The sequence below is a fragment of the Pelmatolapia mariae genome, linkage group LG12 (genome assembly GCF_036321145.2).
Source record: "Pelmatolapia mariae isolate MD_Pm_ZW linkage group LG12, Pm_UMD_F_2, whole genome shotgun sequence".
In the NCBI taxonomy this organism is placed as follows: Eukaryota; Metazoa; Chordata; class Actinopteri; order Cichliformes; family Cichlidae; genus Pelmatolapia; species Pelmatolapia mariae.
The window spans coordinates 17,015,572-17,041,611 of NC_086237.1; the positions used below are offsets into that span (position 1 = coordinate 17,015,572).

At 40.2% G+C, this 26,040-nt stretch overlaps 2 protein-coding genes across 2 annotated transcripts in view; both read left to right on the forward strand.

Moving 5' to 3' along the window:
* The first annotated feature begins 957 nt into the window (after positions 1-957).
* Positions 958-7,895, forward strand: LOC134639421 (group 3 secretory phospholipase A2-like). The gene is made up of 7 exons (XM_063490592.1): positions 958-1,116; positions 2,186-2,318; positions 2,974-3,108; positions 3,474-4,441; positions 5,056-5,185; positions 7,055-7,174; positions 7,329-7,895. The coding sequence occupies exons 2-7, from the start codon at positions 2,188-2,190 to the stop codon at positions 7,507-7,509; spliced, it is 1,665 nt and encodes a 554-aa protein (XP_063346662.1). The 5' UTR covers positions 958-1,116; positions 2,186-2,187; the 3' UTR covers positions 7,510-7,895.
* Positions 7,896-8,761: 866 nt separating this feature from the next.
* Positions 8,762-26,040, forward strand: part of LOC134639508 (probable E3 ubiquitin-protein ligase HECTD4) — a 39,689-nt gene continuing 22,410 nt past the window's right edge. The window contains exons 1-32 of the mRNA XM_063490737.1: positions 8,762-9,431; positions 12,515-13,068; positions 15,111-15,200; positions 15,298-15,425; positions 16,100-16,208; positions 17,282-17,420; positions 17,646-17,816; positions 17,916-18,108; positions 18,206-18,367; positions 18,734-18,847; positions 18,941-19,081; positions 19,165-19,400; positions 19,494-19,636; positions 19,742-19,812; positions 19,909-20,014; positions 20,103-20,223; positions 20,332-20,460; positions 20,810-20,934; positions 21,373-21,526; positions 21,625-21,728; positions 21,884-22,082; positions 22,210-22,329; positions 22,415-22,519; positions 22,640-22,803; positions 22,955-23,200; positions 23,433-23,625; positions 24,015-24,119; positions 24,248-24,340; positions 24,418-24,586; positions 25,295-25,430; positions 25,523-25,667; positions 25,786-25,952. Coding sequence (XP_063346807.1) covers positions 9,285-9,431; positions 12,515-13,068; positions 15,111-15,200; positions 15,298-15,425; positions 16,100-16,208; positions 17,282-17,420; positions 17,646-17,816; positions 17,916-18,108; positions 18,206-18,367; positions 18,734-18,847; positions 18,941-19,081; positions 19,165-19,400; positions 19,494-19,636; positions 19,742-19,812; positions 19,909-20,014; positions 20,103-20,223; positions 20,332-20,460; positions 20,810-20,934; positions 21,373-21,526; positions 21,625-21,728; positions 21,884-22,082; positions 22,210-22,329; positions 22,415-22,519; positions 22,640-22,803; positions 22,955-23,200; positions 23,433-23,625; positions 24,015-24,119; positions 24,248-24,340; positions 24,418-24,586; positions 25,295-25,430; positions 25,523-25,667; positions 25,786-25,952 — 4,979 coding nt within the window. The 5' untranslated portion in view covers positions 8,762-9,284. The remainder of the gene's footprint in view (positions 9,432-12,514; positions 13,069-15,110; positions 15,201-15,297; positions 15,426-16,099; positions 16,209-17,281; positions 17,421-17,645; positions 17,817-17,915; positions 18,109-18,205; positions 18,368-18,733; positions 18,848-18,940; positions 19,082-19,164; positions 19,401-19,493; positions 19,637-19,741; positions 19,813-19,908; positions 20,015-20,102; positions 20,224-20,331; positions 20,461-20,809; positions 20,935-21,372; positions 21,527-21,624; positions 21,729-21,883; positions 22,083-22,209; positions 22,330-22,414; positions 22,520-22,639; positions 22,804-22,954; positions 23,201-23,432; positions 23,626-24,014; positions 24,120-24,247; positions 24,341-24,417; positions 24,587-25,294; positions 25,431-25,522; positions 25,668-25,785; positions 25,953-26,040) is intronic.

Genomic DNA, 26,040 nt, shown 5'->3' on the forward strand with positions numbered 1-26,040 from the left:
AAGGAAAAAAACAACAAACTTCTTGATGTGGAAAAGCCTTTCTGATATTAGGAGGAAAGATGCTCTCATCATATGGTGGTAATAAATGGAACAAACATGAAATTTGAAGGGATAAAAACTGAGCTGGACGATTGGACAGTTTATAACCACTTCAACTGTGCTTTATTGATGGAAACGTATTGTTGGAGATATCCATTTGGGTTCATTGGTGACTACATTTGCATCAATCTGAAAACTGTGAGTCAACACACAAAATCGTAATTTTTATTTGAATTAAGTAAAATGTTTGGGGTTTTTTCACGTCTAGTTATATTTAACTATGATAAACTTGCTTATAAGCGCTTTCTCTTTGAAGGGCTTCACCAACGTGTCCTCACGTCGGTATCTGGTCCTCACTAGGATAGGTGGACAAGTACACACCTTCAAACGCAAGCACGAAATTGAGTATCAAGTTTCTCAGCATCGGAGGGGCATTATAAAGACCCTATGAACTTCAACCTTTCTTCTCAAATGTTTCTTCAGGGACAGATGCCTTTAAGCTGACTGGACTACAAATACACTCCTGTCATAATTTTTAACTTCAGTATCTTAAACCGGACCGACTATAGACCCAATACTTTGAGATGAAAAGCAGATGTGTACTTCAGTATTTTTACTTCTTATCAGCAATCATTTTATCAAAAGCACAAGATATGGTCGGACCGGGTCTCTCCTGTTTTACGTCGATTCGTGGTAACGTACAGACGCGTATTTCCTTTCTGCACGAAGACACAGTCGGCGTGCGCTCCTTGTACCTCACCATCTGGTCCCAAGATATGAGACTGGCAACATGCACAGTAAACCTCAATCCACAGATTACAGAAAGATATCACAGTCTCTGCAAGACAAGCAACACACGTGGTCAAGAGGTAAGCTATGGGTTTAACGTCAGTAGCATATTATTGGCGCTGCAGAAAGCCGACTGCGCTCACCTCGAAGCTTCCAGTGCGTCAAAGCTCACCAGGCGCACAAGAACAGACGAAACAGAGAGAAAAGCTCGGAGAAAACGCGCCTGGATCTTCCCGGGCACGTTGTGGTGCGGCAGTGGAAGTACGGCGGACGGATATGAAGAATTAGGTGAGACTGCTGAATTCTGGTTTTCTGACTTTGTGATTAAAACATATTTGGCCTGTTTGAGGATTTCGAGGACTTTGGCGATAAGAGGAGACAAGTGAGTCGCAGTTCCCTGGTGTTTGTAATCTCCAGCAGTGCTTACAGAAAGGCTCATGAAATAACATTTTATAATCCAAACCTCTCAAGCTGATTGTCACTAAAATCACCTCAATTAAAATAACTAATATCCCTGTCATTTTCTAAACATACCAGAAAGTGTTTCCACTGATAGCAATAATAAGGATTTAAATTGAAATGAGAGTAAACTGAAACTCACATCGGCTTATATTACTGACCACTATGTCCCAATAAAAGCTATTTCTGGCTTCTCCCTTATTCAAAAGGGGAAACCTGTTTCTTTTGCAGAACACAATACAGTAAACAATGCTTGGAGTAATTTAGAAATAATGCCATTTCCTAGTTTGTCCAGCAGGGCACCTCCACAGTGCTGGAGCCTGGAAACTTTTATGTGGGCAGCTAGGCTGAGATCATTAAACTGAGATGGTATAGGACAGAACAAAATAGACATTATTTTATGTCAAACACTCTAGTCAGCACGTATGCAGGTATGACTCCCACATAGGAGTACATCAGATGGCCTCATAGTCGATAACCTTTGCTATGTAAACCTATACTGAGTCAAATCTCAGGCCAGATTGTGCCCTTGGTTTATCATGTACACCCTTAGATTCCAATATAAGAATAATGGATTTCTTTTTGTTTTTTAACCATAAACAGTTATATGGCTGTCTTACCCTCTCCCCAAAATAATCACTCATACACTTAGATTCCAAAAATCTAATTAGGAGGTGCTTGATATTTTTATATGATAGTCACATCAAAAAGATGTGGCTCAGGAGGGTTTTTTTTAATTTAATTGCTAATCTTGTGACCCATACATTTTTAATTTTCAAATAACTGCCTTTGAAGTCTGCTGCTTTTTCTTTCAAATCAGGTATGTGATCTTTTGCTTGAAAAAAGCTTTGCTTCCAAGCAAAGTGCCCTTTGATATGTGATTAAATCCTGCACACAGGGATGTTTGAGGGTACAGACAGATGCTGCCGTGAGCACGACCACTGCCTGCAGATCATCCCGGCCTTTACGGTGAATTATGGAGTGTTCAACCGCAACCTCTTCACCGTCTCACACTGTGAGTGTGACCAAAGGTGAGCCTCAGAACACACCCACCGGGCATCTTTAACACAGAGGCAGGATTCCAAGTATTCATCGCCCCAAGGGAAACTCCTGCAACCACTAATTCACTTTCCACCCCCTGACATCTCCACATACTGCCCTGGCTGGCATGGAAAGTCAGGTAAAGGCAGATTTGCTCAAAGGCTGAATTTATCAGTATTAATGCCTTCTTAAACTTCCAACTAATAAACTCGGAGGAAAGTTCCTATCGTGTCATGTTGGCAGGGTGCCAGTAAACGTAAACCGATTTAAGTAGACGAGCCCGGGGCCATGTGATATAACTGTTTATCCAGGGGTAATAAATGCATCACTGCGTTCACCCCTCCAGATAAACTGATTTCAAGAGTGAACACGCTGCTCCGCGGCTTTGTATTTGGAGGGCATTCCATTCCTTATTCATATTATGTATGTGCTGTGATTTTATTTTGTAAAATCACAGCACTTCACATGCAGTCTTGACAAGTCTGTGTGTACTTTTTGGTGTTCATCCCAAAGAAGCACACGGATGTGGTTATAAAATGTTTGGGAATAGTCAAACATGACGAAACACTTGCCATTTGTGTGTTTATTGACTGGACTGCTTTTTGAACTTTGACTCACCTCGTTCTTTTTTCTGCCTCTAACAAGGTTTCGACAGTGCCTTCTGGACGTGAATGATAGCATTTCTAATATGGTAGGCTACAGCTTCTTCAACATCCTCCGGATTCCCTGCTTTGAGCTCAAGCAGCAGAGGCGGTGCACTGAGATGTACTGGTGGGGGATGTAAGAGAAGCACAGACACTGTTGCTTGATACTTTGACTGCATATTATTAGACACAACAGTTGCTCCGTACCATAGAAAAAGGGTTGTTCTGTGAACAGTGTTGGTATGGTTGCTTTGGAAGCCTGAGTGGCAGATGCACTTCTGCAGCTTGTATTAACATGCCTTAAACTCTACCAGTAGGTCTTTAATTTCCACTGTGTCACTATTGTTATCTTCCTCAAAAGCTAGGATCTATTTAAGTAAAGTAAGAAAATAAGAAATGATAAGAAATGTGCTGAGCAGAATGTTTTTTTTAACATGTTTTGAAAATGGTTCTCCTTTACGTTCTTCTGTTGTAACAAGTCTGTGTACTCTCTCTCTATAGGTGCAAAGTAGCCAAAGAAGCTCCATATGCTGTCTTCAAAAGCCCCCTCCCCTACAACACCTCTGATGCTGAGCAAAAATATGAAGACACTGACACCAACAAGTTACCAAGTAACGAGGAGCAGCATGTAACTCAAAGCCCCCCTCGCAGAAAGTCATCTAAAACTCTGCATCAGTGTGGATTCAGAGACCCACCCAGAGGAGACACTTTCCACCGCAGACGGACAAAAGCAAGAGGATCCAGAAGGCGCCATAGACCTCATGGAGCAGCACCTTCACAGTTGCCTCCAACATCAAAGGCACACGCCACTGCTTTGTCAGTGGAAACAGGTCTTTTAAAGATTTCTAAAAGTAGCTTACAGAGTAAAGAAAGCGATGGAAAAAGCCAGCATATCAGAGTGGGCCTGTCAGATTACTCCACACTGAGACGCCGAGATTCACCACAGCTCAGCTCAAATTCTGACCTGCAGAGTTCATCTACAGCACCATCACCTTTAACACAGATGCCAGAACTTCAGCCGCACCAAACAACAGCCGCAGTGACCAAAACCAACAAAAGTCACAAAGACGTTATCAAGAAAAACGGCTGCTGTGGACACAGGAAGCGTGTGAGGGGTGATGCTTTTCAGTCAGGCTGTAAAAGCTGTTTGGAACGAGAAACAAAATCTCATATGAAAACAACTACGGACAGATTACCAATCAAAGTGACTACACTGGAGACGTTGGGTATTAAAAAGACAACAAATACTCTCACATCAAACACTTTGATAACGGCTACTTTTGCAACACCCATTGCAGCAAAACTAAAGACAGCAGCCCTGCTTAATAAGGATGATGAGCCACAAAAGCAGGTGCACGCCTATCTGCTAATGAATAACTCAAACCAGGGCCTCACAGGTAGCACCACAGCCCAAAGCACCCATACGGAGAGAAGCCTTAAACAAAGTAAAATGTTGCATAAGATAACAGGTGAGTGCACACAGCTGCTGAGAGGGCTATAGCTGCAAGTTAAGCCATTGATTTTCCTCTTTCTTTAATTTTGAGCATCTGAAATGCAATTTAGTATTTTAGATGCTTTTAAAATCAGTCATTTGTCACTTTGGTTGGAAACATTCATGTTCTTCTGGATCAATCCAAATTATTATATTTAATTTTAATTGTAATATTAATGGGAATGAGTTATTAATTACAAAAATATACTCAAGAGGGGAGGTTAGAAAGTATGCAAGGTAGTGAGTTAAATGACTGTCAAGGCTATTTTTATTTGTTAGTATATCAGTTAGTTTTCCACATGAGCAGTTTGATTGTAGCTTAACAGAGAAATTTATGTATTTAAAGAGGAAGTTAGGATATTATTCTATTAATAATTACCAGGCTTCTTAGCTGTGTTATTAGCTGTCGTTACCTATGGGACAGAATGCTAATCGTCATTGTTGCTGACTACAAATTACAAATGCCAAAAAAGAGGGCTAACCTTTACTAGAAAATAGCAGCATCAGTAACCAGCAAATATACCCAGTTCTGTAAAGAAATCTGAGTACACTCATAAATATATATGTACATATATATTTTTGCTCCTATAGATAGCCAGCTCCTGTGTGAAAGCCTCAAACATCTGGACTACTGTAAATTCAAAATCCCTCCTTTGAAAAAAAAATATGGCCTCCAGAACATGGAGTCAAAGACCACCTATCACTGTGACTGCACCAGCCGGTAACAATTTTATTTATATGACATAAGTGTTGCATTATGTTTTGCATGTTGTATGTTCACATAATTGTATGTTATACACCTATGCAACATTCTCAGTGTCTATATTCAGGCGGCCTATTTTACAAAGGAAGTTAGCTGCCCCGATCAAAGACTGGACAATGTGTTTTTTAATAAAGGTTTATTAATGATTAAATAATAATAATTATAAATCTGATTTATATTGTGCCTTTCAAGAAACCGAAGGTCACTTTACACACAGAAGTTAAAAACTAGGACGTAGGTGAGGAGTAGGATTTCTTCTACGAGCTGTAGGACTTGACTGGGAGCCAGTGGAGGCACATGAGGGTGGGGGTGATGTGGGAGTTCTGAACATGGCTCAAATAGGCAGACGAGCTAGGACAGCATTTCAGTGGTCCAGGCGGGAGCAGGAGGTGATAAAGGCATGAAATTTAAGGAGGTACTGAGTTTAACCAAATTGCCCCTTAATAAGATTGCCCCCTGTTCTGCTGCTGTTTATGGCTGTAGAACAGATAAATAATCATGAAAAAAATTTACGATGTCAACACATTAAAAAGTAATCCTAGCTTCACAGCTTGGGAATTACTTCATTCACGATTGTTTTATTTAATACACCAGTAATCTTATCCCTGGAAATAGTGTTACGACACAGTCAAATGAGGTTAAGGAAATATGAGCCTTACACAGCTGTGAATTAATTCAACCGAAATCACCCCGATAATCTAATGACTGTAGCAGCGGTATCATTAAAGACTAGTGGAACTATAATATTGGGTAAAATAGGAAACCATCCAAAATAAGTACTGCATTGTTGTTGCAATACAGGAAATAACCGTGACTCTGTCTCCATCAGAGTCCACATTTTCTGTGATGGCAGGAGGGATGGCACACTGTAAGATGCATATTTTCCAATACCAAGTATTTGTTTATTTATAAACTAAAAGATTATGGTTTAACTTTTAGTTTATAAATAAACAACGCCAGGAAGGGAATCCTACCCAATGTGGGTGACATCATGTGGCAAGGGAGCAGCCAAAAAATACCTACTGTGGAACAGTCTTGAGCCACCGCTTATTTCTTTTTGTTTTGTGCCAAGGAATCAAACTTTCTTTTAATTTTTTTTAAATGGTCTTAAAGAATACTTTTGAGCAAGTGTTGTGACTACACATAACAGAACACTTAGCAAAGAATCAATTTTAAGTGGTATCTTTAGACCACTTGTGAAAAACATTTTTCCCATTTCTATTAATGAAAAGCATCAAAGATAACCCAGTTTAACAGGACTAAAAAAGCATTTTCACACCAACAAGGTGATTACCAAAGCACTTTTCGCCAAAACTCAACATATTTCCACATGGAGGTTAATTCATGAAATCATAAACACCGAAAAGTATGGACAGAATTTGATCTGCCATGCAGTACTATCTGGAAAGCATCTGATTGGTAATGTCTTCATTTGTCATCATGACGATAATCCCAAACACATTGCCAATACAATAAAAGCATGCCTGGATCGAAGTATGTCATTTCTTGCTAGAATAAGGCACAGTGTGCATACATTCATGGTTTTAATATGATATTTGATATGTTTATATTGGATTATGAACTTTGCTGCCTACTACATGGTAGGACTACAGTATTTTTCTTCATCACTATTTATTCTATAAAAATTAAATGTTTTTTTTTTTTACCTATATCTCTGAGATCACACGTGGAGAGATATAAATGATATTATTCCCTTTCTGAAATTTTTCTTGCTCTACTGTATGTCTAACTGGTTTCCTACAAGTGATCTTATTGCCTTACATACAAGAATTAACTTGTCACTTGTCCTTTTTGTCAATTTTACAGCTTGGCTGTTCAGATTGAAAGCCTCAAGCGGCCCAGCATTCTGCATTCTCTCATGCTGGATTTTGTCTCTCAGCATTGCTTTACACTGCCAAACGAGGAAAAATGCCACGGCAAAAAAAGGTTTTAAGCTCCAATATGCTTATTCGCATTAATCTCTAACACTTTTCGGTTAAAGCAGTACCAGCCCCTTGTCTAATATGTTCACTCAGTTTGCCTGTAACAGATTAATGTGCTGAGTTCTCTTGCTGATATTTTTATGTCTTTTTTTCCCTAGCTGTTCTAGAGGCTTCACTAAAGCCTCTGACCTACATCAAGTGCTTAAGAAGATAGAGGAAAAAGACTCTGCTGGGGTGCGAATTTCAGGCAGTGACAGAAAAAGAGGGATTCCTGTTCGCCTTTATAAGCGATGCCTGAGGCTAGAAAGCGGAGCTGATATTATGGCACGGTTCAGATGACTGTAGAATAAGCTGCTATGTGCAGTAACAATAAATGTTATAAGCTTTAGATTTCATGCAGGCTTTGCTCTTTCTCCCTGATGGTGGAAAATTGCAGCATTTTAAGACGTCAGGCCCTCGACTAGCAAAGTATGGCCTTATAAATGTAATTACATTCTTATAAATGTAAGTTAGTGTTTGCATGTGGACTTGCAAATGATTGGATTGTGGAATGAAAACATAATTAAATCATTTTATTGTTTCTGTTTGATTTTGAATTGATTTTAAATTCACTCTGTCGTCTGCACTGTGTATTGTATGACTCAGTGAGGGAAAAAACTAGAATAAAGAGATAAAGATTAAAGCTACAAACCCAGCAAGTCAAGGAAAAGCATTGAGTCAATAAAGGAAGATTTAAACATTTTAATTATTGTCATGTCTGCATTAAAAGTTCACAACTTCCTTAGAAAGAATAACAGCTGATTTGCCTTCCCGCATGCAGCAGCTGTAAATCAAAAAAATTAAGTGCTTGAATATTCAGCCACTGGCTCTTTCTTTAGAGGAATAAAAGTCAGTAGAAACAAGACAGAATGCATGTCTATGAATGAGATGGAGTCAGGTATAACAGTGAAGCTACGAGGAGCTAGTGAAGGTGGACAAGTTTAAATACCTAGGGTCAAGAAGAGAGTGGAGCTGGTTCAGGCTGGTTCAGGGGTGGTTTGTGACAGAAGGATAGCAGCAAGAGTAAAGGGGAAGGTTTACAAGATGGCAGTGAGACCTGCTATGAGGTATGGTTTGGAAACAGTGGCACTGACAAAAAGAAAGAAGGCTGAGCTGAAATGTTAAGACTGTCTTAGAGGGACAGCTTAGATTGGGAGGTCTGGAGACAAAGAGGCAAATCTGACATGGTTTGGACATGTGCAGAGGAGGGCTAGCAGCTATACTGGACAAAGTTTGTTGTCTCCAGCCAGGCAGGAGGAAAACAGGAAGACCACAGAGAAAGTTCATGGATGTAGTGAAAGAGCACATTCAAAAGGTTGGTGTGACAGAGGAGGATGTTAGGGTTAGGGTGTGATAGAGGCAGATGGCACTAATAATAATAATAATAATAATAATACATTGAATTTTTTTAAAGCTCTTTAAATTATATAATAAATGTGCCTTTGTCATTTCACAGCTGTGATAAGATGTGGTTTTAGATACCAAAATAAATGACTTTTGACAGCTTTTATTCTAGCACGCGGTGCATTCTGGGAGCGGTTAGTTGGCCTTGGAAACATGGCGTCGCACTGACAGCTTGGTGACTCTCATTATCTTCTCCAGGCACTGACAGATACCGGGCCATTAGCAGAGCTGCTTGCAGTCGGGTTGTAGCCGTGAAATGAGAGTACTACAGGTTCACTTTGCGTCTTGAAAAGACTGTCGTTTAGACGGTGCGACGCAATAACGGATTTAGCACGGCTGTCACGCCCACTCTGCTCGGTAACGCTATAACGATACCGTACGGTAAGTTAGCTCCGCTTCAGCTAACTGAGCCAGACAGCTAGCAGCCGCTGTTAGCATGACCAGAGCACCCATGTAATGTAAAGAACACCTGCCACTACAGCTCGCCCGCTGACTGGCACTCGTCAAGTTAGCTTGTCTCCCTTGTCAAACACTACCATCAGATAAGACCTCGGCGCTGACGGCTGTATGTTATTGTGAGTCGCTATCAGGCTAGCTAGGGCGTTTCTGTCGTTCTGTCACTGAATTTTTAATGTTCGACCCCTTTGGCTACGCTGTCGGAGGAGAGAGCGATGGGCTCCGGGGCTGTGGATTCGTCCCAGTGGCTTTCGGTGAAGGAGGAGACCATTTTTCTCCACGACGGTCTCATTCGGGTCACAGATCTGGCCGAACTGCCCAGTGAAATTGGAGTATCGGAGCAGGGGGACACCGAGCAAGAGGTGGGTAAAAGCCATCGCTCTTTTTTCCTGCTCAGTTTCTCTCACACAGAGAGACACACACACAAACATACATAAAGAGCTGTATACAGGAACATTTGTATATATCGTTGAGATCAGTGTGTCTTTTTGTTTATTTAATGTAAGAATTAGTTTTGACTGTCACCTGCAACACACCCTCCGTAATAACGGTAGCGCAGACGTTTGCAAGTTTCCTGTCCTGCTAAATTTACCATCAGGGTAACCGAGAGCCTTGTCAACTCATTTCCTGCCCCTTCCTTCAAAATATAACTTAGTCCTATTACAAACATGGCAAATTTCATTTTTAAAATCTCTAATGTTACGTAGTGTCTTTCTTCTAGTATATTAACGTGGAAGTCATATTGATTTGGCACTTAATATTGTACTCAGTGTTGAGCTAATATGTCAATTAGAGGTGAACTTCAGGTATCAACCTACACAGCTCCTACTTTTTTTCACTTAAACACATGTATGTATGCCTTTATTTTTCCTGACTAGATCTTGGCTTATTTAGTGCATAGTAAACAGATTTAGTCTACGTAAAGGTGACATAGCTACTCTTTCATTGAGAAGTGTTTTTTATGGTCATTGTCAAACGCAGGGGAAAACAGTTCTCGTCTCCCCTGCTCTGAATCTTGTTCTCCGAGCACAAAGCAAGCTATGTTTTGCAGACTTTATTGTTTACCAAATGTTTAAGCTTTTAAAAAGACTTTTATTTTGAAAGTCCCATCCCATAACCGGAGGAATCGATGTTGTTAGATGACCAGAAACTTTACAGTGATGCTGATGGAAACAACGAGCTAACACCGCATATTTACATACTCGATATTTCCCTACTGTGCCTTGTTTTGAATCTAGCAGGATCCACCAGACCGTGGAGAATATTTGCGGCAGTCTTCATGTCACATGTTCATGAGCTGGGGTCTAATTTGTGCTCGGAGTTGCCCTTTGATGAGTAGTAGACTAACAGACAGTGATGGTTACTCGCTTTAAACAAGCAAACTTCATGATAAAGTGGGAATAGTTAAGTTATGAATTGTGTGCTGAACTTAACCTTTACAAGAGTTCATACTTGCAATCAGTCAGCTGCATTTCAAGACTTTCACTTACAGATGCTTTAAAGCATATTTCTGTGTTACACCTTAATGCAGCTGTTTTTCTTAGCTTTATAGTGTACATATTTATTATTGCAATCTGCACTATTCTTACAAAATATCAGTTTTACATCTATCTATCTATCTATCTATCTATCTATCTATCTATCTATCTATCTATAACATTTTAATTAAAATGTATGTTTCCAATTTCCTTAAATCTTTTGGATCTAAAAAAAATAAGATCAATAAACTGAATGTTTGTTTATATGATGTTATAATCCTTATTCTTGTACTAATAGCCACAAAACAGGTTGTTTTTGTGCATGTTTAATTACAGTCACAATGGGCTTGGCTTATATGAGGAAAGGCCACCAAATCAAACTCATGAATCTTTACATGCAGCTTTTATGTTTTCTGTTAGTTCAAACTATGTCCCAAATAGCTGCATTACCAGTTTATCCTTGATCACCTGGTTTTTGGGTAGGCACTGCCTTGGTAGGCACCAAAACTTTTCAAATACAGAATAGTCTCTGTATAGTGGAAGAACCAGTTTATTAGCACAGTTCCACACACCATGTTCTTAACACTAGAGGTGCCTGTGTTAGAAACACAACAGCTCCAGGGCCTTTCTTTGCTACTGAGTTCTCAGGATTCCAGTTTGGAAAATGTTTGTAAGAGTAGAATGCTTAAACTGAGGACTCAGTAAAGCTTCGAAGCAAAACTTTACTTTACTGTAAAAGAACCAATCATAATGACCTACAGCAGGGTTTCTTATGATGTTGGACATTTTATGGTAATAAATTCTTCAACTTCCATATTAATTATGAATTAGGAGCACTGATATTGAAAAAAAGAGTATGGTTACATAATGTATAGCGTGATTCGTCCTTAACATAAAATGCTAAAACCTGTGTTTTATCAAGCAAAGCCAAAATAGATGAGCTATATGTAGTAATGCGAACTTGGTATTTATAGTGGGTAGTCCCACTAAATGGTACTAAAACATAAAATAAGAAGACATTCTTGCGTCATTGTTAGGCTCTCAGTTTGTTTGTTTATTTATTCTTGGTAACATTCAGATCCTCCACATTTAAGGCCTGTGTCCAGTTTTAAGACTGGCTCGGTCATTCAGTGCTGTTATCGTAGGTGTTGTGATGCTGACTATTTTTATCCACTTGCAGCAGTTTTTGCAGAGCAAGGTGGAGAAGGCCCAGCATCCAGCTATGGGGTGTTACTGTAACATAAGCAGCGTTTCTGAAATTGAATCAATACAAATTGTGCCTGCTAAATGCTATAATGGATTTTTTTCTAGTCCATGATTCATGTGTAATCAATATCTGAAATGCTGCCTAAGTGCACATGAGGCACATTGTTTCACTTGTGATAGGATACGTGCTTTGCTATCTCTGACCATTACTGCGTAGTCCAAAGAACTGGAAAAACAAGAGCTCCTTCTGTGGAAATGATTCATAGCTAACTATGGAAATGCTTTATGATCAGATCCTTATAAACCAAACGTATTTTATAAGTCATGTATATACCCCACTTTTGAATGGCGGTGTTTTACATAAGAACATGATTTTTCTTATTGTATTTTTTATAAAGTTGCCAAATTGAAAAAGATTTTAACATCTTGCTGTTTTTGCAAATAATTCTTAGTTTTTCGCCAGTAAAATTTGAATGCCGCTTGTGTCTAACACAGCTGTGTTATTTAAATTTACATCAGTAAGAATAAAATTCTTCACTGCTCTCCTCTTTTCTTCCATAGTGTCTTTTCTGTATTCTGATTAAATATTTCTGCTGATAAGGAAGATTTCGTTTGTTTGTAGCCAGCATTGCCAGGAAACAAAAGACTGTCTCCCATCTCTAAATAATACACTGTTTAGTGTTTTCTAAAATGGTCAAGAAAAAAGTTAACAGTTTAATACCTGATTTTTTTTCCTCTCTCCCACTACCTCTGCCCTATAGATTCTAACATTTGAGACCAAGAATCCGGTAGAGCTTGCTGAGCGTCTGCGTGCTGTCTGTGGGAATCAGAGCAATGCATATGCCCGTCTGCTGGAGTACCGTCTCAATGCCCTACGTGGCCTGTGGGGGGCGCAGCGGCAGCTGGCCCTGGAGGAGCAGCAGGAGCGAGAAGGGACTGGAGGGGCTGATGAGGAGACCTTGGCCTTGCTCAAAAGACAAGGTCTGCTCCAGCAACCCGAGCAGGCGCCCTTCACTTCCCGTGTCGGCCTGTTGCTGGTCTTTCCCCTTTTACAGTCCCAAACTCGCAGTGACCCAGCACTCTGCGGTGTCACAGCAGAGGTACTGCTAGCTTGCCTCCGGGACTGCCAGCCGCTGAGCCTTAGTAAAGAGCCCGCTGACTGCCTCAATGGCCTGGAGGGACTGCTATGCTCCTGGCTAGAAGATGGTGCCCAGGAGTCAGGCCCAGTGCATGGACAGACTCAGCCCCAGATCCTACAAACGCACAGACAGAGGGAAAACGCTGCTGCTGCACTCGTGGCACTTGCCTGTGCCAGGTGAGACCATCCGCTCTTCCTTGCTGTTCTACCTGCATCCTTCTTAGGATCATTCTTTTTTTTCTTGTAGACAGTGTCCTGTACTAATGGTATTCACTGAATGATTACATACAAGATCTCATTGAAATGCGAAACCTGTGAAAATAAGCTATCTAGAAAAAACAATACTCATCTTAAGTGGCAGTAACATTAAATTAGTAACTTTTTTTCTTAAGAACCACACAACGCACTGTGGTAATCTTGCTTTGATATTTGTAATGTAAGATAAAGAAGTAGTTGAGATTTTGGTTTGATTTTAAGCTTATGGATATGAACAGACTTTTTGGCTCCATGAACTTGTAGTCAGAACTACACTCTGTTGATGTAAGATAGTAGTGCTGTTGGAAAACAATACTTCTTTTTCTTCTTGCTGTCAGTCATTGTTATTAACTTCATTAGGCAGCACAGGGGGTCCCTTGTGTGTAGGAGATAATTCGTGGCAGCTGCTTTCTAAATACTGATGTTTGGTTTAGGTGAGGGTTCTGCCTGAGAATAGCATGCAGAAAGCAGGACATAGGGCGATTGACTTTAAATTTACCAGATTTTTACCTGCACTATTCTCACATATGTCCACATCAGTTTCAGTAAACTTCACGCAGAGTTTGTACAAGCGAGATAAAATGTAAAAGACATTTTAATGGATAGTTCTACATGTACTCACATCAGGTATTGTCTAGAAACGTTCAGGAAAACAGCTTTAATGAAGCTGTTTTGCTCTTCATTGTGCCTTGTTAATTCTCTAGAACTCTTCGAGAATATATCAAGACTTTACCTTGTTTGGTGTTTTGATTGGATAGTGGAGAGCTCTGTCTTACATTCTGGTTCATAATCTCCCACAGGTGTTCATTTGAATTGAGATCTGGTAAAACTTCTGACTCATATAATTTACATACTTTCATGCAGTGTTCCTTTGTGCCCTATTGATGTGGAGGCATTGTTATCCTAGAAAAAACTGCTCACCTCAACACACATAAACACAGAAATATTATATCATAGGCTAAATGTGATAACTTAGAGCAACTTTATTATGATTTAAAGTGACCTTTCCTTTGAGGGGACAGGTGGACCCAAATAATGCTTGTAAATTGCACCGTTACCCTTACCCTTTCAACTTGTCAGACATATTCATGTATTCTTGCGTGCAAAGAACAGAAGCAAGCACACAAAAATATATCTGAAGAAGCTAATCTTTAATCTGGTTTGTTTGTTTGTTTTTTAGTTTTTCAGCACAGATGAGCAGAATATCCTTGTTTGTTTAGTTTTTGTATTTGTGCTTGAACTCAAGCTTCTGTTGGTGACAGCTGATCTTGACTTGTCGAAACCAGAACTCTCCACTCTTTGTTCAGCCTCTGTTGAGGCAGAGAGCTCTTTGTTGTGGGGAACTATCTAGCCCTGATGCTTTTTCACCCAGCAGTGGAAGCTAATTAAAGGACTATCAGCTTTAACCACCCTCTCTCCCCCCCTCCACCTCATCTGGAGTTGGTTAGTAAATTCTCTGTATAGGAGGGCTATGTAAGCAAATGGACTGCACAGGACGTTGATATCAGCTGTTTAGATGTTTACATAGTATGGCATTGCAGGGTTCACTTTCATGAGGCTTGCATTGATGGTGTCTCTCTGTCTTAGTTGTTGATTTTAATACTCCCAGTAGCACTATTAAATGTTATTATAAACATACGAGTGATAATTTCATAGCTTAACCCTTTCTCTGGTACAAGCATTGGGTTTTAGTTGATTTCATAGACTGTTTTTAGAATTAAAATACACACACACCTGACTGTGGTCCATAAGCTAATTAATTCTTGACTGAGTAAAATCTGTAAAACCTAAGAAGATTTCTCAGTGTGGCATAATCTCTTTTAAATTGTTTAAATTTACATCAGATCCTGCCCATAATTCATGCCAAGTTATTATTCCTCTTGCAGCTCCAGGAATGATTAACAATGAGCTTTCACTTGTTTCACGTTGAGCTCTCTTGAATAATCTGCCAAACTCATTTCTAGGGGATCCCTGAAGACCTTCATCCACACAGTTCACCTGCTGCAGAAACAAACTGATCTGGGCCACCTCCCTGTGTCAGACGTACTGTACAGGTGAGGGAATACTGTTTTGATTTAACTGAAAGACAATGCCTAATAACTTCCCCTACATATATAACTATATAACTACATTATATTTCTCCTGTTCAAGACTTTTGCTCCTGGAAGGAGGCCCGGGGTCTCCATCCTGCCTCTTGGGGGGAAAACACTGTGTTTCCTGGGGTTTTGAGGACATGCTGCCCACACCGGATAATTCTACTGGAGGAGCAGAGAGTAAAGGTAGAAAACAATTTCAGAAAAAGTTTTTGTGTTACTCAAAATGAAAAGATATAAATAATATGCAGCCGTGGTTGAAAGTTTTTAGTTCTCTGGAATGTAAGTTGTGGAAAAGATGCTCCTTGTCTCACTTGCCATCATAATACTTCCTTCCTGTTTTATTTATTCACTGAACTTGTTTGAAGTGCATCTTAAATCCAAGCAATTATCAAGGGTGGAAAGACCATTGTTCCTTTTTGGGTTTCATTCGATGTCACATGTAGAGAAAACATTTTGTCTTGAGTTGAAACTAAAGATCTTAAGTGGATAAAAGAGAGGAAGTGGAGTGATGTCTCGCTGTCTCACAGATGACTATCTGACGTGTGATGGAAGCTGAACAGGGCATACTGTACATCTATTTTATTGAGCCATAAAGCAAATCTGAGCATTTATTTTTCAAGCTAAATTGATCTGTCCATTTTAAGTCTTTTTTCTATCAGATCTCTGAAGACATCACAATTTCTGAATTTGCAAAAATCTACAAAACAAAGACTTGGTCCACTTTTTTTGCATCCTAATTCTCTTGCCTGGTTTTGTCCACTCTTTTGTTGATCCCTGCCCCTACAGGTTATTCAGCTGTCTTTGATGTTTCTGTCATTTACCTCCTACTGAATTCCATTGGTGCCTGTGTTTTGCAGACACTGACCTGGGACGCTGTCTAGCCACAGATGGGCTATATCTATATACCACTAACTCCTCTGGGAGAGGACTCAGCAAGCTTGGCTCTGGTTTACATGGGACATTGAGGTAATGTGACACTACTTCTAGCCTCCGTTCCTCTCTCTTCAGCATTCAGAGAACAGAGGGAAGAAAGAATGAAGCAAAAAAAAAAAAAAATCACTAAAAATACTTGTGCACTGAAAGGCATTATTTCCTAGACATTTAAAAAACATTTCCTATTGTATATAGTTATATTCTCTCATGTTATTGATTTATTTGGTTTAATTTTTTTAATGATATTGTAGCAAATTGCATACTTTGCAGAAAGCTAGATCCTCAAATGATGTTTTTTAGAGCTTATTGAGCTCAGAATTTGTCCAGAGACATTATGAGGGTATACGTGCATTATTGGTCAGCCAGCTTCTGAAGGTCAAAGCACACTGTGACCTTACAAAACAGATATTTGGATTTCAACTGCAACGTAAATGGTCGTAATTCTAGCTATTGTTTGCAAAACAGCTTGTATGAAAGAAGTAGCACGCATCAGGCCAGGGTATTGCTAACTGCATGCTTTAAGTATCTTTGGGGTTTTTTTTTAATCAGTCTCAGAAATATTACCTTAAAAAGCTAAAATTCCCGTTTGAGAATTTGATTTAAAGCAGAGTTAAAGACAGATGCTTTGAGTGCAGCCTTGCAAAAAGAGACAGTTGCAGTAAGCTGCTCGTGTCCTGATGGGAATTTGTACTGACGCTGATCAACCCATGCTGCTCGTCTCACATTTTCTCTTCTTACTGTGGCTATTCACAGCAACACTCAGTATGACAAGTAGCTTCCCAACAGTTAGACAATATGCTGTCAATAACTTGTCAAAGTCTACTCTCATTAAGGTCAACAAAGCAAAGTGACTGCGTAAAAAGAAGAAAGGCACACTGTCAGTTTTTATACGATGAACACATACCGTACATTTCTGGATTCTTATTGATTGTAAGGTTTGATTTAATTTGTGGTAACTACAGGATTTGACCAAAAACTCACAGTTGAGTGACAAATTAAACAATAAACCAACAAAATGTTTTAGTGAGCTGCCTGAGCATCTTTAGTATGACTTGGAATAAACTCCAAATGCAGACCAAAGAAATCAATGCTGTGTGTTTGTATAGGGGATTTGTGTATTGTCGAAATGAAGAGTTGGAGCCTGGCTGGGTTGTGTTCAGCTGCGGCCGCCTCCTCCACCGTCCCTCATCCTTTGATGCCAAGCCACATCAGCTGTGCCAGGTCATTGACCCATTCACCCTCCAGGTACTGTCTACTTTCATTACTCTATTCTAAGATGTGTGTGGACTTATTCTGTAAATTCTGTAGATGGGATGTATAATCTCAACAGATCATAAAGTTCTTAGTGGGAGAATGTTTCTCTTTATTCAGCGCAGGTACAAAGGACACAGAGGGATACTGTTTAATTTGGTATCTCAAAATTCAAGTATAGCTAATAACTAAGGCTAATTTTCACTCTTTTATCTTCAGGTGTGCCAGATTGTGCCCATGCCAGCCCATCACTTCCCCGTGGGCAGCAGCATGACCACACTGCACCTCTGCTCAGACGGAACCTATCTGTACTGGGTGTGGTCCCCAGCCAGCCTCAATGAGAAAACACAGAAAGGCCACTCTGTCTTCATGGATGTCTTTCACTTGTCGGTGAGTATCTCTTGCCCTGCAGTATAGACTCAGCAGTATTTATTTCGTCTGTGTCTTCACTAAATCTTTGATGTCTTCTCTCTCCTATACATGGTGCAGACACAGACAGGGTTGTGTGTCGCAGACATCCTGCAGGAGAGGGTTATCCTTACTCGCAAAGAAGGCGAGTCCTCCAAGTGCTTGAATGAACTTCTCTTAAGTCGAATGTCACGCTTCCGGGCCTCCCATTCTGCCACATTGGCTGCTCTCACAGGCTCTGCAATCACCAACACTGTCAAAGAGGAGCAGTCTGGTAATGGTAGAGAAACTATAAATATCCAAAGTTCATACATGCTGTGATTCATTTGGATGATGTGGTTTTTAAAATATTTTGTTGAATCCTTTTGTAGCGGTCAATACTAGCTGTGGACTCCCTCTAAAGACTCTGAGAAGGACCCCGATGTATGTTTGTGGCACCTATCTGGTAATGCTGGTTTCACCTCCTGGTGTATCTGGGAGCTCTGCCACACGCTCCTTATTTGGAGGTACCAGCAGCCTCTCCTCACTTAAAAGTAAGCGCATGCAAACACATGCACAGGCTCACTGCTAAATCCTGATTATGTTGAGTTTTTTTGTCACTTGTTTTTTTGTTACTTTTTATTTATTTTATTTTTAATTTTAGAAAGTCGGACACTAAGCTTACTAGCTGCCTCTATAAATCTGATTAAATCTGATGTTCCAAATAAGTATTAATCATCATTTATGACGGTGGCTAATTGCTGGTGAATACACAGCATTTAAAATAGTAACATCTTGATGGGTTAATGAGTTAATGTTAATGGTTAATGAGAATTTTGGGAATGCCCCACCCCCCACTGCTTTGTATCATAATTTGAGTCATGAGTTTATTAACTATAGCTCTTATGTTTTTCGTTCAGTTTTGGCCTCCAGTCTGGTCTTTAACCTGGCTGATGGTCAGTTCAGCAGTCGCGCAGACCTCATTGATGCTCCTGGCAGTTCTTTAGGCAGGGGAGCCCAGGTGGCAGGGCTAGGTGAGCTGAAAACTTGTCACATTTTACTTCTACTTACGTGCGGCAAATAGTCACGCGCTACATAACTGACATTTACTTCTGCATTCTTTGAAGGAGCGTGTTATGATGCACTGAACAACTTGATCTGGACCTGCTCCAGTGATTACATAGATCAGTGGTGCAACCCTGGGAACCAAGCCTTTCATCATGTGTGCCATAGACTCGGTGTCAGCCACGTCATCAAAGAACCCAAAGGTAGGTGATGTAAACAACAAGTGGCTTGTTTTATAAGATTAAATCATAAAAGTGACAGATCTGCATAATTTGTCCTTTAACAGAGGAGACTGTGGCCACTGGCGAGGTGATCAACCAGCTGCTTCATCATGTAGGTGCTATGTGTATCCACCAGCTCAACTTGCTGGCAGCCAGCAGCAACAGTTTGCCCTTGGGGGCCTTACTGGGAAAACAACACCCCATTGAGGCCCGTCACTTCAGCAGCATCTGTGACATTATGGAAAAGGCCATGGTCAATGGTGACACCTGCATCATCCGCTGTATCTTAGTTGTGTTTCAGGTGATTTTTGAGTGCAGCTGAATTTTGCCAAAAAACCTTTAGCTTTTTCTGTGTGATTCTAACGTTCTTGTGTATCTGTTCTACCATTTACAGGTAGTGTTTAGGTTTTTCAATCCTCAGTCAGAGCAGAATAGGGAGAGTGTGCGCCGTGCAGGACTCCTCCTGTGGCAGCTGCTCATGGCTCCAGTGGACCAGATAGGAACAGAAATTCAGAGAGAAGTCTGCTTGGCCATTAGGTAAGTTATAATTACTCAAAGACAGAAGTAATGGTTGGACTTGTGATCATGATTTCATTTTAATGAACCTTCTTTTTTCTTCTTTTTTTTACCTCTTCTCTGTAGCTCAGGCCTCAATATTTTGTATCAGGGGGAGGCTGAACTCAACAAACTACTGAAACTGGTTCTAACCGAAGGTGATTGGCAGCTCAGGCTTTAATTTAAGTGACACCTCCTGTATTTTATTCTCATTATTTCTCACATGGTGTATGTTTTTTACCTTTAATACTCAGGTGAAAGAAACGGTGGATTGTCTCAACTTCGGGATGTCATCCTTACAAATTTGGCAGAACAGTTGCAGAAGAATAGATTTGGAAGTGAAGAAGATGACCACTATAGGCAAGTGGCAGCCTTGTGGCAACAATACTATCTTTTCTCTTTAGATCTGTATTTGTTTAAAGTTGTGGAAATCTGTCTTCTTTTACAGATTGAATGATGAACTGCTGCATTGTATCCTCAAGACTGTAGTCCGAGAATCCTGCCTCCTCATCACCAAATGTCAGACTGTCTCCCGAGATGACTTCCAGAAGCTGCTCTCCACTGTGCCAGTATGAATATCAATTCGGCAGCACTTAAATGCCATCAATCCAGACTAAGATCACCATGGCTTGGAAGATTGCATTCATACAATTTAAGATGGTTTCCCTTCTCTCTAGGTGGTCTCACCTAGTCTGCGCTACCTCATGGCTGTTCAGAACCACCTCCTCAGTAATACCATTCTTATCCGTCCAGATGATAGTGATGACAGTGACAATTCCCTACAAGGGGAAACAATGAAGGTACAGGTAAACATCCCCTTTAAATACCCCTACCTTTTTGAACGTGGAGTATGTGTGTGTGTCAGTGAGAGACCAACACACCAAATGAAGCAATGGCTTTTGAAGTTCTTTAAGGGTAATGCTGAAGAGTTTGTGCCCAGTGCAGTTTTTTGTGATGTCATTTATTATTTGTTGAAAAACGGTGTGTTCATACTCAAGGTTACTGATGACAGCAATGAAACAGAACAATCTAGAGTTTGTTTTTAATCTGTTGGCATGGAGTATGTATTAATAGTTACATATTGAGTGAATGTAATTACTGAAAATCTTGGAAGCAGTGTTACGTAAGTGTGGGCCTACTCTGTGTCATCCTCAGGAGCTGCAAAGCAGCATCCTGTCCTTAGCAACCAAAATCCTGGTGGGATGTGATGAAGTATTGGAAACCCTACAGCAGGTCACCACTGCTCTGATTAACAGCGACATAGCTGACAGAGAAACCAGGTGAACTTTTAAATACTTTTGCTTGATTCCTGTAAAATCTTCTTACCACTTATGTTGGAACATTGCATGAAGACATTTGAAGCCAGTTTGTATCACTGTAAGACCAGAATGTACCTGTCAGAAATTAAACTAGACATGAAATTCTCTTTGTTGGGTCTTGTGTACTATATCACCATGAAAGAAGATTTAACTAAACCTGATTAACCCTTTATTGACCGGCCCTTCAAATTTACCTGTAAAATGGGCCCACCGGTGGGCCCATGGTCAGTAAAGGGTTAATGCTGATGTTGTTAAAATAAAATGGAACAGTGAGGGAGGTGGTATTTATTAGCAGGTTCTTAGAATCACTGTGCCAGACTTTCCTCTTCTCATCTTGTTTTTTTTCTGCTTACCATGAAACTAAAATTTTCACTGGTTTTTTATCTTAATTTTGTTAAGGTTGAAAGGCTTGGAACAGATTACCAAGGCCACTATGCTTGGGCACCTGCTGCCGGTGTTGCTCACCTCTCTGATGCACCCAAACCTGCAGACCCTCACCCTCGCTGATGCCCTCATGCCTCAGTTGGTGCAGTTGGTGCTCTATACCAGCCAGGTCAGTTTTGTCAGTCAAGGAGGAGATGGTTCTTGTATATTTCCTTGAGTAGAAAAAGCAGCTGTTATTAAGTTGCTTTTTTCCACTCTGTTTTTCAGACTGCCTTGTTACTAAAGACTCAGTCTCCGCTTTTTACTGAAGAGTCTCTGCCTGCTGGTGGCTCTCTGGGCCAGGGAGCAAAGACATGCACTGTTGATGACAAGTGAGTTTTCTAGATTCCACCATAAGAATTAAGCCAGTTCATCATCTACGGGAGTGTGTTTCTGCATAATAAATATTTTGAAGAGATGATTTTCTTCATGGCACCGGCTGTGTCTTAAGCTCAATTTTTAAAATACTAACTTAATTGTATCATAGAATTCTTGATGAACGTGAAGAGCCTGGCTTCCTGACAGGACTGAAGATCCCTGCTCCATGGGCTGCTGGGAAAACAGTAGAGACTGTGCATCCTGTAAGGGACAATTACAAATTCAAGGAGACCGTACACATCCCAGGAGCCCGGTGCCTGTACCTTCGCTTTGATTCTCGCTGCTCATCACAGTATGATTATGACAAGGTAATGACTCCTCCTGTGTACGAGCTGGAGACACAATCATACTTCACCTTTAGACATCTTTTTGTTCAGTTTCTGAAGAATAGCATTGTGGATTTTTTTTAAACAAATACATTCTCTATTATTATAGTTGGTTATCTATGCCGGTCCCAACACCAATAGTCGTAAAGTAGCAGAGTATGGAGGAAACACTCTGGGTTATGGCAGTCGCAGTGTCCTGGGGACAGGATGGCCCAAAGACCTTGTGAAGGTAATAAAAGCAAGTATGAATTATTCGTTCATAGATGTTCATAGACAGTTTGAAGAGCTACATTTTGCTCTGTGTTCTGCTTTAGGTTGAAGGAGACACAGTGACATTTTCTTTTGAGATGAGGAGTGGACGTGAACATAATACCCCTGATAAAGCCATGTGGGGGTTCTCCTGCACTGTCAGAGCTCAGGTAATAATTCAAACAATGTAAATATCGTCAACATCTCTCTCTATATAATTTTTATTTATTTTTTTTTTAACTTTTTGAAGTAGTCTAAAGATCCTGTATATCTTTTTTTATTTTTTACAGGAGTCATCAGAAGATGTCTCTGGAGGTCTCCCCTTTCTGGCAGACCTTGCGCTGGGACTGTCAGTGCTGGCCTGCTCAATGCTCCGCATTCTGTATAACGGGCCAGAGGTGACAAAAGAGGAGGAGGCCTGCCATGATTTGCTCTGCTCAAAGCTGCTGCAAAGGTAACGGAGCTAAAATAAAATGTGTCCCATTAATAGTAACTAAATGTGATGTCCTACATGTAAGGATTACTACATATTCTTCTTCGGTATCTAGTTGAGTCACAGCTGAGCTGCTAGCAGCCGAAATGAGTAAAAAAAAATTTCCCTCTAGGTGTCAGTGGCAGGTGGAAGCAAATGGTGCCATCTCTCCAGCCCTCACGCCCAGTCCTTCACCTCTGCCACTCACTATTGAGGAGGATCGGGAGTTCACTTACCCAGCTGACGTGCTCATCCCACCTCCAGGTCTTATGCCAGGGACCTACTTTGACTTGCCCCGAATTCGCCTTCCTCCGGGCATCATGTCTAGGCTACGAGAAGTGTCCGGAAGGGCTCGACCACAATTCCGCCCAAGCATAAAGTAAGAGCTTAATCCTTTTAGTCTGACAGAGTATGGCATCTATATACTGTACATGGATTTGTCACTCTCCCTAAATGGTTGAGACAAACACCCTACAAATTTAGGGCTTCTGGTTTTTATATATTCTGAAGGAGAGTCAAGAGTCACAACAGAGCTGATATTAATATCAAGGTTTTTGTTCATGTTATTTCACTTCACAATCATTTTTAGCTTGTTCTTTGTTTTTTGTAAGGGAGGTGATAAGACCAGATGTTATGGAAGAGGTAATAGTATCTTGCGTGATCAAACATTTGAGCCTGGTGGATGCGCTTCAGTCACTCGTCAACTACCAATACCGCGAGGATCACACAGAAGAATATGACCTGCTCTGTAAGATCATGGCTGAGACCTTTAAGAAGATTAATGCTATGGAGCGGCAGCTGCAGGTAAGTTTATGCTGACCATCAAGGTTTTTTGAAAACAGTATTTTATCGATTAATTATGCTTGCAACAAGTGAAAGAAATTGTTGTATTTTCAGTTTTTGTTTATGCTATTAAATAAGAGGTTAAGATTAGAATTCTTTATTTGAACAGTTTAATTTATTGGGTTATATTACTAACCCAATTTTTCCTCGGGATGAATAAAGTATCAAACAATCAATCAATTGTTTAAGTTCAAATAAAGTTAATGTTAAAGAGCACCTACAAATAAGAAATAAGAATATCTAATCTTTCTAATAAGAAAGAGTACCTGTAAATAAATAAACAAACAGACCTTAAGACAAAAAAGAGTGGAAGACTAATTGTGTCTAATCATTTCCTGTGTTGCTTTCAGAGTGTAGCAGAATTGGAACAGAAATGGCAGAATGAGGTAGAGGAGGCCCAACAAGGAAAACTGGAGAACAACACGCCATTTTTTCATGACTACCACTTCTTTGAGGTAGACTGCCACAGACACACTAATTTCTGTAATCAACCAATGATAAGATCTCAGTTATTTAAGTCTGTTCTTTTTGTGTCTTTTTGGTTTTCTGTCTCTTGTTTGTTTGTTTTTTTTAACATCACCAGAACAAAATGAAGGAATTGGAATTACTCTGCTCACTGAAGGAGGTCCCACTTGATTTTAGTGATTTGGAAAATGTTGTTCTTGCTTTGAGGCAAGTATTAATTATGTAGCTCATTTACATTTTTTCAGATCAGTTCATTCTCTAACAGTATTTATTTGCAATAACAGGGAGAAGTTCTTTCAGGAGGTGAACAGTAAACACATCAGAAGTAGCAGCCCTCTTGCTAAAACTAAAACTCTGGTGAAAAGTCTAATGAACCGCACTGAGCTACTGCTCCATGTCACCATCGCTCCACATTGCAGAAGTCTAACCAGCACACCTGCTGGCACACCAGGCCCAGGTAAACGCGTATCTGTTTGTCTGCCATCTTTTGTTACAGGTGTTGTTTCCAAGTGATGCTTTGCTGGTTAGCAGGACTGAAAATTAAAGATTTCTTTCTTTAAACTGGTGGTTTTCAAATTTTTTGTTGTGCCCAAGGCACATCAACGAGAGTATAACTTTTGATTATACTGTCAGACAAAGACATTTTCAGGCTCTTTGAGTCAAGCATGTGATCAGATTTTTTTTTTTTTTTTGCATGAGTGTTGACTGCACTAGCCATATGCCTTGCATGTATTACCTTTTCAGAGCTCTTCATACAATCTAACAAACTGTCTTGCTGCCGCTGGTTCATACCCAGTGTGTGATGGCTTTTTATTATCCTTTGAAAATTAGTACATTCAAAGTACTGAAACTGAAATTTAATAAGTCACCCAGAAGTGTTTGTGAAGTATAATGCAGTAATAACATATGGTTATGCAACTCACTGACCACTATTTGGGAACCACGGCTTTAAATGGATGTTTTAGACCTGTGATTAGAATCCTCTACGCTCCTGATATATTAAGATTTAAGCATATGGCTACTGTTATGTAACTCAGACTTGGGAAGTTTCTCCACTGGAAAAAAAAAAGCAAAGTTTTTATAGGTATCTGTGTTTCTGTGTAATTAGATGTCAGTTACTGTTAAAGTTTGATTTTCACTCAGATCCTCTTCTGTTTTTTCTCAGCCTCTCAGTCTGTGTCTGATGCCAAGACGGTGATCCCCATGGTGAAGCAACCAGTCTTCTTGCGTAGCATGTCTGCACCTTCTGACTTGGAGATGATTGCTAACCAAGACTTGGAGTTTACACATGCGCCACAAAGGTATTCTTCTGTCTGTATTAGATAAAAGGAATGCAGGTAACTTATAGGAATAAATAGTGTTTGACTGTATTTGCAAACCTTTTTATCTTCAGAAGGCGGCACCACCCTACTAGTCATCGCAGCAGCTCATTTACCCTGCTGCAGTCTTTGGCCATAGAGGACAGCCGAGACAAGCCAACATACAGTGTGCTGCTGGGACAACTCTTTGCCTTTATTGGAACTACACCTGATCAGGCTGTAGGTTTTTCACTCATACCAGTGCTTTAAATGCTTTATTTTTTGGCATAGATGCATTCAAATAAATGGATGAAATTCTGATTTGCATTAAGGTAATTTATAGCTCTTTTGTCTGTAGGTCTCAAGCAGTAGTTTCCTGTCTGCTGCGCAGACACGTTGGCGGCGAGGTAGCACACGAAAGCAGGCGCTTGTTCACATGAGGGAGTTGCTCACTGCTGCTGTTAGAGTTGGTGGGGTCACCCACCTAGTAGGACCTGTCACTATGGTACTGCAAGGTGGACCGAGGTAAGACTAGAGGAGGAATAGCAAATGTAAATTTGAGTGTACTTTGATTATGCACACTGATGAAATACTTCTTGTAGTTATGATTTTG